The sequence below is a fragment of the Herpailurus yagouaroundi genome, unplaced genomic scaffold, assembly GCF_014898765.1.
Source record: "Herpailurus yagouaroundi ecotype Mexico unplaced genomic scaffold, PumYag 216, whole genome shotgun sequence".
Lineage (NCBI taxonomy): Eukaryota > Metazoa > Chordata > Mammalia > Carnivora > Felidae > Herpailurus > Herpailurus yagouaroundi.
The window spans coordinates 3,180,375-3,192,653 of record NW_024412447.1 but is presented as its reverse complement, the minus strand read 5'-3'; the positions used below and the strand labels follow the sequence as shown (position 1 = coordinate 3,192,653).

The window sequence follows — 12,279 nt, the reverse complement described above, 5'->3', positions numbered from 1 at the left end:
TCCGTCTTGTTTTCAGGCCCGAGCTGCCCCTCGTCACCACGGAGGGCCGCGCGCTCACACACCTGCTCGTCTCTGCGCTGTACTGACCCTTGCCCACTTGATTCACGGCACACACCCTGAACTGATAGGTGCGAGCTGGAGTCAGGCCGCGCACGGTGACGCCTGTCATCTCGGGGCCGACGTTTGACAGATGCACTTTCCACGGAGAGTCTGAAAGAATGAGCAAAATGAAATCAGAACCATACGAGCACACGTCTGAATGATAACAAGTGAAGATGAAACGCGTCCCCATAAAGTTCTCTCATCTGCTTTCCTGGGCAGAGAGAGCAGACAGTCCCATGTGACAGAAGTGGAAACCAAGGCTCGTGGCCACATGGCTAACAGCCGGTAGCCCGTGGGCCTGGCGTGAAACTCGGGGGCCCACTCCAAGCCCAGTGTACCTCCCGTCATCCCCCATGCTGCTGTCAACAAGTGAAGGAATTTTTTTGCTCAAACTGCATGTGGCAGTTTAAATTTTTTTTTTTCAACATTTATTTATTTTTGGGACAGAGAGACACAGAGCATGAATGGGCGAGGGGCAGAGAGAGAGGGAGACACAGAATCGGAAACAGGCTCCAGGCTCCGAGCCATCAGCCCAGAGCCCGACGCGGGGCTCGAACTCACGGACCGTGAGATCGTGACCTGGTTGAAGTTGGACGCTTAACCGACTGCGCCACCCAGGCGCCCCATGCATGTGGCAGTTTAAACGCAACCAAAATATTCCTCGCTCCTGCGCTCTCTGTCAGCTCACACGGTTAGGCAGATTGCAGATTTGTCTCCCAGAAAAGGATGCCGCACATGTCACCAAATGATAAATAAAAACTATATTCATTAACATTTTAATAAAAGAGGAAATGAGCATGATAAAGACAGATGGGCTGTGCATTTTGCAACCCATCTGCGTGGCGGCCCATTACAGCACCGCACCCCTGAGTGGCTTTGGCTGAAGGGAGGCGTAATGAAATTCGCAGCGAGTTTAGGATATCTTTGCACCCAGCCCGCGGGCAGGTGCGCAAGAGCGACTCCGTCAGCCAAATGGGCCCTCGCCTGCCTGGACGGCTTCAGGGGATTCTGCTGGGCTCCTACACCTTTGTAGGATTTTTTTTTTTTTTTTAACAGAGTTTAAACACGCTTTTTGGCCCCATCGTTTCACAGAATGATGCCCCGGAATAAACAAGACCTGGCAGCGAATCTGAACACCCACTGTCGCTTCTCATTTGGAACCGTCAGGACGTCAGAACTGCATTTTCAAGTTATCAGTGAAGTGAAATGGGGAGGTCAGAGAGGGGGCTTCTTGCGGAAATCAAATTGTCTGTCTTGTTCCTTGGAAGAGGTGCCAAACTCCCTCCCTCTCACCCACACCGGAGATGGTCAGAGAGGCGAGGCATGATTTCCGCGATGGCGTCAGGCGAGGCTCACGTTGCCGACGCTGCGGGCTGTGGGCATGCTCCGCACACAGCAGAAGAACCCAAGGACGTGACGCTCAGGACTCACAAGTCCGTGCTGGGAGCGCATCGGGAATGCATGCTGGGTCCTTGGGAGTCACCACGAAGTAGCTACAAACCGCTTCACAACGAAATGAGGCTCTCGAGGGCAGCCCGCGTGGACGCTCACAGGGAGCTGTCTACTGCTAAGCTGGAGTTAGCTGATCCCCGAGCAAAAAAGTTACGCTGCTCTGTAGCACGAAGCCAGTTGGGCTACAAAGGCTGAATCTTTTTTAATTATTTCAAATAAAGCTGCTTCCAAAAATGGCTTTCTGGGAACGCGGTCCTCACCACCAGCTGGGCATTTCAGTGTTCTTGGCCTTTGATTCTCGGTGATATAGGTAATCTATGCTTGATGAAGGTCCCCCTCTCTTTATGTTTCCTTAAAACTGCCAAGTGTGCATCCCCAGTTAACTCCAGAAGAACTCACACCAATTTGCCTTTTTGCTTTGGGAGTCTGAGACCCTTCTAGAAGCACCAAATGGCTCGTGGTGATCCGGTTCGCTAAGCAGGCTCCTGTACAGAAAACAGCCATTTGTCCACACGGCCCGTGGAAGAGGCTTCTGTCGCATCCACGTAACTGGACTTGGTTGGGGAGCAGGGCCCGTCCCTGCCAAGTCACAGTCCAGTGGAGATAGTTTTCATTCTGAAGACAACACACACAAGTGTCCACGGCTGGCCACCACCCTTTCACGTACAGGTGTCTATTTCTGTTTGAGTTTCTTCTGTAAAAAGGGTGGGGGGCGGCAAGTCAAAACCACAGTGAGACCCACCTCCCACCCAGGGGATGGCCACTCTACAGAAAGCAGAGAATGGCCTGGGTGGGGGAGGACGGAGAGAGGCTGGGACCCGTGTGCTGATGGTGGGATGCAGAATTGTGCACCTGCTGGGGAAGACAGTATGGAGGCTCCTCTAAAGACTAAAAACAGAACTGCCATTTGGTGCAGCTGTTCCACTTCAAAATATAAACCCCAAAGAGCTGAAAGGAGGGGCTCAAAGAGCTATTTGTTATGAGCCCATCTTCACAGTAGTATTCACAACAACCAAAAGGTGGGAGCAGCCATAGCGTCCGTGGATGGATGGATGGATGGATGGATGGATGGACCAAACGTGGTCTCTCCGTGCACTGAAATACTATTTACCCTTGATAAAAGAAAGAAAGAAAGAAAGAAAGAAAGAAAAGCAATTCAAACACACACTCCAACACAGTTAAGCCTTGAAAATAAGGCAGTCACGACAGACACACAGTGTAGGATTCCACCTATATGAGGTCCCTGGAGGAGTCAGATTCGCAGACACAAGGTCGAACGGCAGCTGCCAGGGGTGGAGGGAGGGGGAGACGGGGAGTCCCGTTTAATGGGTACAGGGTTCCAGTTTTTCCAGGTGAAAGGAATTCTGGAGATTGGTGGTACAATTGAGTGTACTTTAACGCCACTGAATTGTGCATTTAAAACTGGTTAAGACAGCAGATTTTATGTTATGCATATATTACCGCAATTAAACATTTGTTTAAATGGTAAAAAAAAAAAAAAAAAAATGGGGGAATAACACAACTCCCAAGACAGTCGTGGTGAAGAAGAGACGCGCACTGATGCCTCCAGCACAAAGCCTGGCCCGCGGTGGATCCCAGTGCTGGACATCCGGTCCCCCTCCCACCGTCCCCTTCACCCTTCCCACCTTCCCCTCCCTGTCCTGTGCCCCCGACGACCTGCCTGGCAGGGCTGGGCTCTTTCTTACTCATGGGGCGATCCCCCTGTTCTTCTCATGGGGGCAGCTCTAGGCCACCTCTCTGTCTGGACCCTGCAGCAACCCTTGCCTCTGTGTCCTGAGTCACAAGCCTCCACACCTGGGCAGGCCTTCCCTTTGGAAACTTCCTCCCGGACTGCTCTAATTCGAGAGTGCCGCCTACTCGAATTAGAGCGGCACCTGACTGACGCGGTGCTCGATAAAACATCCTTTCTCTCCTTCTTCTTTTTCCGTAGAGCCTGTCAGTAAGCGGACGGCTCACCTGCTCGGTCGGGTAAACCGTATGGTGCAAGTTCAGAAGGGGGCCGAGTCAGAAGGACGGTGGGGGAGCCCGCGGACTGAGACGGTGAGTGTCGGCGTGGGGGGCGGGGCAGGGGCACCCGCTGCCTTGCCCGCCCAGGTGCCTTCCCTCCCAGATTCTGCCCCGTGGGATCTGCGCCTTCACTCGGAGTATAAACAACTCCTCAAAGTGTGTAACCCCATCCGGGCGATCTGCTGATGATAGGCAACAGGGCCTATTAGTCTGCCCTGTACCCTGGGGTCCCGCTCAGTCTGCGGGCTGCATCTACAGAACTCTTTATTTATTCTTTTCCTTCTTCCTACTGGAAGATAAAAGGTCTGGCAGGAAGAGAGATTAAACCGAGCACTAATACAAATGAACCTGATCCATCTCACAGGCACTCTGATTTGTACCAAAAAAAAAAAAAAAAAGTAGTTTGGGAAGGATTTGCTCATTCACAAGCCTCTGAGCTGCAAGCTTGCCGAGACTGTTAAAATTTAAATATCAGGTCTGCTCCTGAGAATCCATAAGCAAAATCCCTTTAAAAGGTTCTCCTCCAGGTCCTCAGAAAAAAGTACTACAAGATGCTGTCAGAGGGGCTGGAATGTAGAGGATTCTTTTGACAAAGGAAACCATCCCATAAAAGTTTCAATAGCTTTTTCCTCCCCTTCAGGGACGCCTCCTGCCCTCTGATCTAGAAGCCTAAGGAATTTCAGTCTTCCCCAGTCGGGCTATGAAACAAACCTCTGCTCCACAAAGAGCGTCACTGATCTTCCTGTTACCTTCAAGTGCCCAGAACCCCCGAGGAGGTCACCGCTCCTTTGCCCTGTCTACTGGTGAAAAAGCTGGTGGCTTTCGACCTTCGCAAATGTACTGGGAGCTTTCTCCAATAAAAAAGAGCATTATCATGTTCTCAATCAAAGGTATCTTAGGAAGGGAAATACTTTTTCAAAGAAAAATTCAATTGCCACAAGAACCATTATTATTAATGCCCGAGGTCTATATGGCCGCTGGCGGTCTGGAAGCGTGTTTACATCTGTAGGCACATGGATCTTCTTGGGGAGAAGGCATCATCTCCTCTCTGACAGATGAGAAAACCAAGACTCAGGGACACAGAAACAACTCCTCCCAAACCTTACAGGCTGTCACTTCCCAGACGTGGGGACGGATCAAACACCACTAAAGGCAGAGGAGCTGGGCTTCCAGCATCTCCTTGTGAGTGAGTGGGAAGTACCCAGCAAATGCCCAGGCACCCCTGACACACACACACACACACACACACACACACACACACTCTCTCTCTCTCTCTCTCTCTCTCTCTCTCTCTCTCTCTCTCGAAGAGAACGCACAAAGCCAAAAGCCGGATGCAAATTCCCTCCAGTCTCTGGGCAATAAAGGAGATGCAGGAACGCATTAAATGACACCACACGGAAGCAATCAGCCAAGCCCTGGACTTGGGACATTCTACAGGACAGACGCCCTGGCCTCTGTACCAGGCGAGGGAAGGGGAAAGGGGGGTGAGGCTCTTGTTGATGAAGCAATGGACGGACCTCATTTGGATCTGGATTTGGATTCAGAAGAATCAACTGTGAAAAGTCATTAAAAAAAAAGAAAGCATTTGAAGATGACAAAAGGAAATGAAAATACATTCCATGCTCATGGATTAGAAGAACAAATACTGTTAAAATGTCTGTACTACCCAAAGCAATCTATACACTTAATGCAATTCCACCGGCACTTTTCACAGAGCTAGAACAAACAATCCTAAAATTTGTATGGAACCACATAAGACCCTGAATAGCCGAAGCAATCTTGAAAAAGAAGAGCAAAGCTGGAGGCATCACATTTCCGGAACTCAAGGTATATTACGAACCTGTAGTGATCAAGACAGTACGGTCCTGGCAGAAAAACAGACACAAAGATCAATAGAACGGAATAGAAAACCCAGAAATGAACCCACAGCTCTATGGTCAACTGATCTTTGACAAAGCAGGAAAGGACATCCAAAGGAAAAAAGACAGTCTCTTCAACAAACGGTGCTCGGAAAACTGGACACAACATGCAGAAGAATGAAACTGGACCACTTTCTCACACCATACACAAAAATAAACTCAAAATGGAGTAAGGACCTACATGTGAGACAGGTAACCACTAAAATTCTAAAGGAGAACAAAGCCAACAACCTCTTGGACCTCGGCCGCAGCAACTTGTTACTCAACACGTCTCCGCAGGCAAGGGAAACAAAAGCAAAAATGAACTACTGGGACCTCATCAAGATAAAAAAACTTCTGCACTGCAAAGGAAACAATCAGCAAAACTAAAAGGCAACCGATGGAATGGGAGAAGATATTTGCAAAAGACATATCTGATAAAGGGTTAGCATCCAAAATCTATAAAGAACTTACAAAACGCAACACAGAAAAAACCCAGTTTGAAAATGGGCGGAAGACATGAATAGACATTTTTCCAAAGAAGACATCCAGATGGCTAAACAGACACATGAAAAGATGCTCAACGTCACTCATCATCACGGAAATACAAATCAAAACGACAATGAGATACCACCTGACACGTGTCAGAATGGCTAAAATTAACTTAGGCAACAACAGATATTGGCGAGGATGCGGACAAAGAGGAACACTGTTACTCTGTCATTGGGAAAGCAAAGTGGTGCAGCCCCTCTGGAGAACAGTATGGAGGTTCCTCAAAAAGTTAAGAACAGAACTATCCTATGGTCCAGCCATTGCACTACTAGGTATTTATCCAAAGGATACAAAAACACTGATTCAAAGAGATATATGCACCCCAATGTTTACAGCAGCACTATCTATAATAGCCAGATTATGGAAAGAGCCCAAGTGTCCATCAACTGATGAACAGATAAAGAAGATGTGGTTTATATATAAAATGGAATACTACTTGGCAATGAAAAAGAAGGAAATCCTGCCATTTGCAATGGCATGGATGGAGTTAGCATAACGCTAAGTGAAACAAGTCAGTCAGAGACAAATACCATATGACTGCACTCACATTGTGGAATTTAAGAAACAAAATAAAGAAACCTAGAGCGGGGGAGAGAAAAACCAAGAAAAAGACTCTTAACTATAGAGGAAAAAACCAAGGGTTGATGGAGGGAGGAGAGTGAGTGGGTGATGGGCTAGATGGGTGACGGGGATTATGCAAGGCACTGGTGATGAACACCAGGTATTACGTGTAAGTGATGAATCACTAAATTCTACACCTGAAACTAATATTACACTTTATGTTAACGAACCGGAATTTAAAGAAAGACATTTAAAAAAAGCAACTAGAGACATTTAAATATGGACTGAGTATAGGATGATATTCAGGATTACCACTAATCTTGTTGGGTGTGATGTCCTTTACTTGAGCTATGTAGTGAATCACTTAAGGTTGAAATGACATAACGTCTGGGATTTTCTTAAAAATCCTCTAGCAAAACAAACAAACAAGGTGGGGACTTGATGAAACAAATACGGTAATATGCAAATGGTACTGACAGTGAACACAGGAACGAATATCCTGGACCTTTGTGTATACGTAGCACTTTTCACAATAAGAAGTTCCTAGAAAGTGACTGTTTTGTCACAACGTTGCCAGCACTGAGCACTGGGACCGTATTAAGTCAGACATTTGGTAGATGAAATATGTGATCTCACTGATGCTTTGCCTTGTAGTGTTTCATATTATGAGAATGCGCGTTCTTGCATTAAAACAACTTCCCCTAGGTCACAGAGCAAGTTAAGTGGAAGAATTAAGATGCAAATTTTATTCTTTTCCTAATTCGAATTCCAGTGCTCTTTTGGCTGCAACAGTCTGAGTATTGTGTCTCCTAAAATATAAGCTTCAGGTTGGAATAAGAATGGCTACCCTTTCAAGGAGCCGCCCACAGGATGAACTCCACCAGAATCCGTTTTGCTCACTGGTAGATCCTGGGCACTACAAGAGTGCCCCACGTGAAGCAGGAACCCAATAAATATTCGTTCGGCGAAAGCACCTGCCACGTCCTGGGCACTCTGGGTAACTGTGTCACACACTGAACCTTCACAGTAACCTCACGGCATTTATGATCATCCTCTTGCTCATGCAAGGAAAGGAGGCACTGACCCACGGATCACGATTTGGTCCTTCCACCGTGGGGGCAACTCCCAGACGGAGGCAACTTTGTTCTTTCGATGTCTCTCTACTGGTCATACTGAGTGTTAAAGCTCGCAAGTCAAGGGCTTGGTCACAGAGATGACCCAGAAGCAGAGCTATGCTCCTGGCCCAAAGCCTTCGAGGGTTCAGTCATGTGGCTCTCCTTCCCCACACAGGGCTGTTTAGACACTAAGTGGAAGTCCTCTGGGCTTCTTGGTAAGGTACCGCACTCTCGGGGCGGGCGCTTGGATGACGCTGCACTTCCCGGTGCTTAAAGCTTTAGCCTCTCCAGCACCCACAGCGATAAGGTGCGTTGATGCCCCTCCCCACTACGTGAAGGGAAAGGAATGGCACTTTGCTTCATGCTCTTCCTTCCAGAACCCCAAAATGCTGGTCTAGTCATCAGAAAAATATCCGCAAACCCCAACCTGGTGATGTCCTACAAAACACCTGAGCATCAGTCCTCAAGGCTGTGAAGGTCGTCACAAGTCTGACAAACTGTCCTGCTAAGAGGAGGCTAAGGAGACACAGCGGCTAAATGTGGTGTGGTGGCCTGGACGGGGTCCAGGGACAGAAGAAAGACATTCGTGAAAAACTGAAGGAATCCTGAATAAAGCATGACTTTAGGTAACGATAATACGTCAACATTCGCTCATGAATTGTGAGGCAGGTACCACACAGATGGAAGATGTCATAATAGGGGAAACAGGGTATGGGGCTTTTGGAAATTCTCTGTCTTCGCAATAATTCTGGAAACCTAAAACTCCTCTAAAATAAATCGCAAGAGAAGAAAAGGCCTGTCAGAGAGTTGGTGAGAACCAGGAAGGAGAGGGCAAGCTGTGGCACACAGCGCAGGACTCGCGTGGGAAGGCCCCGTGTGGTGTGCAGGAGAAGACAGCCGTGTGTGTGAGTTCACACGGGGAGGCCCGGATGGCGGACTCAGAGCCTTTGCAGAACAGAGTTTCAGGCCACCGTGATCGTTCCTGACGCTGGAGCCCTGGAGGACGGGCCGTCCCAGATGTGGCTCACTGGCATCTCTCAGTGTCTGGGGGGCCTGCTGGCTTTGGGGGTTAGTGACAACAAGGGGCCAGGTCCCCCACAGCTGTAAACAGTCATCACTGAATGTCCGCAGGGTAGGAGGCTAGCATCAGCTCTGGGAGTTGGAAGGACAGAGGGACCTTGGGCTCAGCCCGCACCTGCACTGGCCCTGCCCAAGGCCCACAGAAGCCCTTTAGGTTTTGAATAGATTACCATGACAAGGGCTCCAAAATTACTGAGCCATACAAATCCTGAGACCACCCAGGGAACCGTATGCCCAGGAAGTAATACAAAAAGGTGGAAAAAAAATACATACATATAAAATATGTACTATGTTAATTATATATAAATTATATATACGTGTATAAATTATGTATATAATTATATACGCATATATAAATTATACATATATAATTATATATAAGTTATATACACACACATATAAATTATTTATATAATTATACATACATATATGACACATAATTATATATAAATTATATGTACATATATAAGTTATACATAAATTATATATGTATATATAAATTATAATTATATACGCATATATGAATTATATATATAATTACATATAAATTGTGTATATAAATTATTTATATATAAAAAATACATCACAGAAAGTACGAATTCATTAACGAAAATCTGGAAAAGAGAATAAGAGAAGAAAATGAAACAGAATAGGCATAGATCCATTCTACAGTCTTTTAAAACTGTTTTCAAGATTTTTTGAGTGCTTTGTGCAATTATTTTCAAGCTTCTCGGACAGCAGTCCGCCCTACGTGTCGGCGTCCAGCTCACTGAGCTGCGGGATCGGGTGCGGCGGGACGGCTACCGTTTGCTCCCCTACGTTGAAGTTCCCGCCGTCCCGTGAGAGAAGCGCGGTTTCAGGGCCTAGCCCGGGCCCAGTGAGCTGGCACCCCAGGCCCCTCTCCCACTCGGGAGGCAAGCATGCCCGGCGTCGAGCAGCGGTTTCTCTCGGCCTATTCAAAGGTCCTGTGGACACCGGGAGAGAGGCAGGAATGCTAACTAGTCCTGCAAAGGTCAGGAAGATCCTTGTGCGGGGCTCTGGTTAGAACTGGTCGCCAAAAAGGCAACACTCGAATCACAGGGGACGCCGCAGCGGCCCGTTTGCGTCAGTTGGTGGAGAGTCTTCAGCACGGACACTCTGGAAAGGACACGACCAGGTCCTCGGGATGGACGGGACTCCACCGAGGGGGCACACATCTAGCACAGGTGTCAAAGAACGCTGTGGCTCGGGCCTGCCGCGGCGACCCCGGGAGATAAGGCTGAGGCCTCGGGAGGGCCGGCCATGATCCGCCAGGCTTGGCCGGGGCCGAAAGACACAGACCCGAGTCAGGGAACTTCACTAGACCGGGACAGGGCGGGAAGCAGGCGGCTGCTGCCCAGCCAGGACGAAACCCCAAGGAGCAGACAGGTGAAGTACAGTGTGGTTCCCCACCTGGGGAGGGTTCCATGCCAGACGTCCCCCGAGAAACAAGCAAGCGTGTGGGCCTGGATGGGAAAAAATGCACCGAGTTTGGCCTTCGAAGTTAAGAACAAAACCCTCCCTCACGAGGGAACATGGCCAAGGCAATGATAGGAAAGGCTTTGGGACCTTACCTGGTTCACGTCTGAGGGACTGGGGCCTCTGAACTGTGGGTAAGACCCCAAATGTGCCCGAGGCTTGGGTCCACAAGGGGGGACACACACTCCCGGCGAGGGCCTGAACTGGAGAAGCCATTTGCTTCGGAGAGGTGGAAAGAAGCCAGGAAGGCTGGAAGCAGGGATTGGACAAACCCAGAAGCGTAGGGGGAACCGAGCTGCGGGCAGGAGCCATGCCGTGACGGTGGCAGTGCACCCCCCACGACGGACAGCTCAAACCCTGGCTGGCCGGTGACAGGGTGGAACTGGGGGGCCCTCTCCGCATAAAAGGTGCCCCCAGCTTTAGGGAAGACACATCCTAGGGCCACTGGTATTCTGCACTGAGTGGTCACAAGGGGCAGACCTGTGCATCAATTTGCATCGGTGTGGGACAGGCTTGGGAAGGGCCCCCCACGAGGTGAGCAGAGGCTGTGGGAGCCTCTGTGGGCTCCCTGCCCACCTCCACATCTTGCGGAGTACAGAGAGAGAGAACCCCCAAGCCCTCCACCTCAGCCCCTCTCTGGGCCTATGACACAGCAGGATAACAAAGATCAGTAAATATCTGGGACACTGGGACAGTAAAATCCTGCATGGACTTTAAAATGGGAGCAAATGCCCTTAACGCGAGGTTCCGTATGCAAAAGCCCAAAGAAAAATGAGCTGAGCCATAAAATACTTCCTAACAACTCTGAGGTTGTTAGAAAATACCTGTATGAGCTACGTTTAGAAGACGGCATTCAAATGATTTGAAGCACAGAGAACAAAGTCTCAGCAACTTGGGCACGCAAAACAGCACAAAGCCATCGGCTTTTAAGCGCGTCATCGCAAGCGGGGATGAAGACGTTCGACATACTGTTTAGTGACAGTCGGGAGCGGCTTCCACACGGAAGCAAATGAGCTCGTGGGGAGCAGTGCGCAAGACAGCTGCCCAGCCCTGCCTGAAAAGACTCTGTGGCTACAGAAAAAAGAGCTGAGCCACACGGCCTCGAGAGCCTCTCTGTGGAGGAAGGAGGGCCCTCTCCGCCTCTCCTAACGATGCCGGGAAGGGGCTTGGGAGAGGCCCCGGGCCCCCGGGAATGCCCTCCGAAAGCTAGTCTCCGACCAGCCGTGGACGTGAGGTGCCCCACTCAAGAAAGCAGTGGCCACTAGAACGTTCTCTACTCGAGAAAAGACACGCCGCCTGTGGGAAATCGCCACCTCAACCCCAAAGCATCATCTTAAACCCAGCACGCTCCGGCCAGGCTGGCCGATCATCCCCCCAGACTGACGCCTCAGTGCGGGCTTGCAGCCCTCCGGCCCAGACCCGGGCTTCCCGGCCGCCCTTGGCCCTCTTGCTTCCAGGGAACTCAGCCATCAGTTCAGAAAAAGCAACCTCCCTGCCCTCTCCTTCCGCCTCTGAACCTCACACCACCACGGCCAGGTCCATCCACCAGCTTCTAGATGCGCTCCCATGGCGTCGCTCAATGACGTTGCATGGCTCTCTGTGGTTTAGGACTTTGGTCTGGCATCACTTGGTCCCTCTGTGTGCGGGCATGTGTGTGTGTGTGCGTGCGTGCGCACACGTGTGCAGTCTGCTTTTATTTTTTTTAAGTTTATTTATTTACTTTGAGAGAGAGAGCATGAACAGGGACAAGCCAGAGAAAGAGAGAGAGAGAATCTGAAGCAGGCTCCACACAGAGCCTGAGGTGGGGCTCAAACTCACAAACTGAGATCATGACCTGAGCCCAAACCAAGAGTCAGACGCTTAACCGACTGAACCACCCAGGTGCCCCTGGAGGTCTGCTGCTTTTAAAGAAGATTTAAACATCGTTAAGTGAAAATACACATAAAATTGGATATAAAGTGAAAATAAAAACACAAATCCAAAATCACGAAGGA

General features: G+C 49.3%; 1 protein-coding gene across 1 annotated transcript in view; it reads right to left on the bottom strand.

The window, feature by feature from the left end:
- The window catches only part of SDK1 (sidekick cell adhesion molecule 1), a 530,100-nt gene that overhangs the window by 183,144 nt on the left and 334,677 nt on the right, over positions 1-12,279 (bottom strand). Inside the window, exon 14 of the mRNA XM_040455762.1 lies at positions 63-210. Within this exon, the coding sequence (XP_040311696.1) occupies positions 63-210 (148 nt within the window). The remainder of the gene's footprint in view (positions 1-62; positions 211-12,279) is intronic.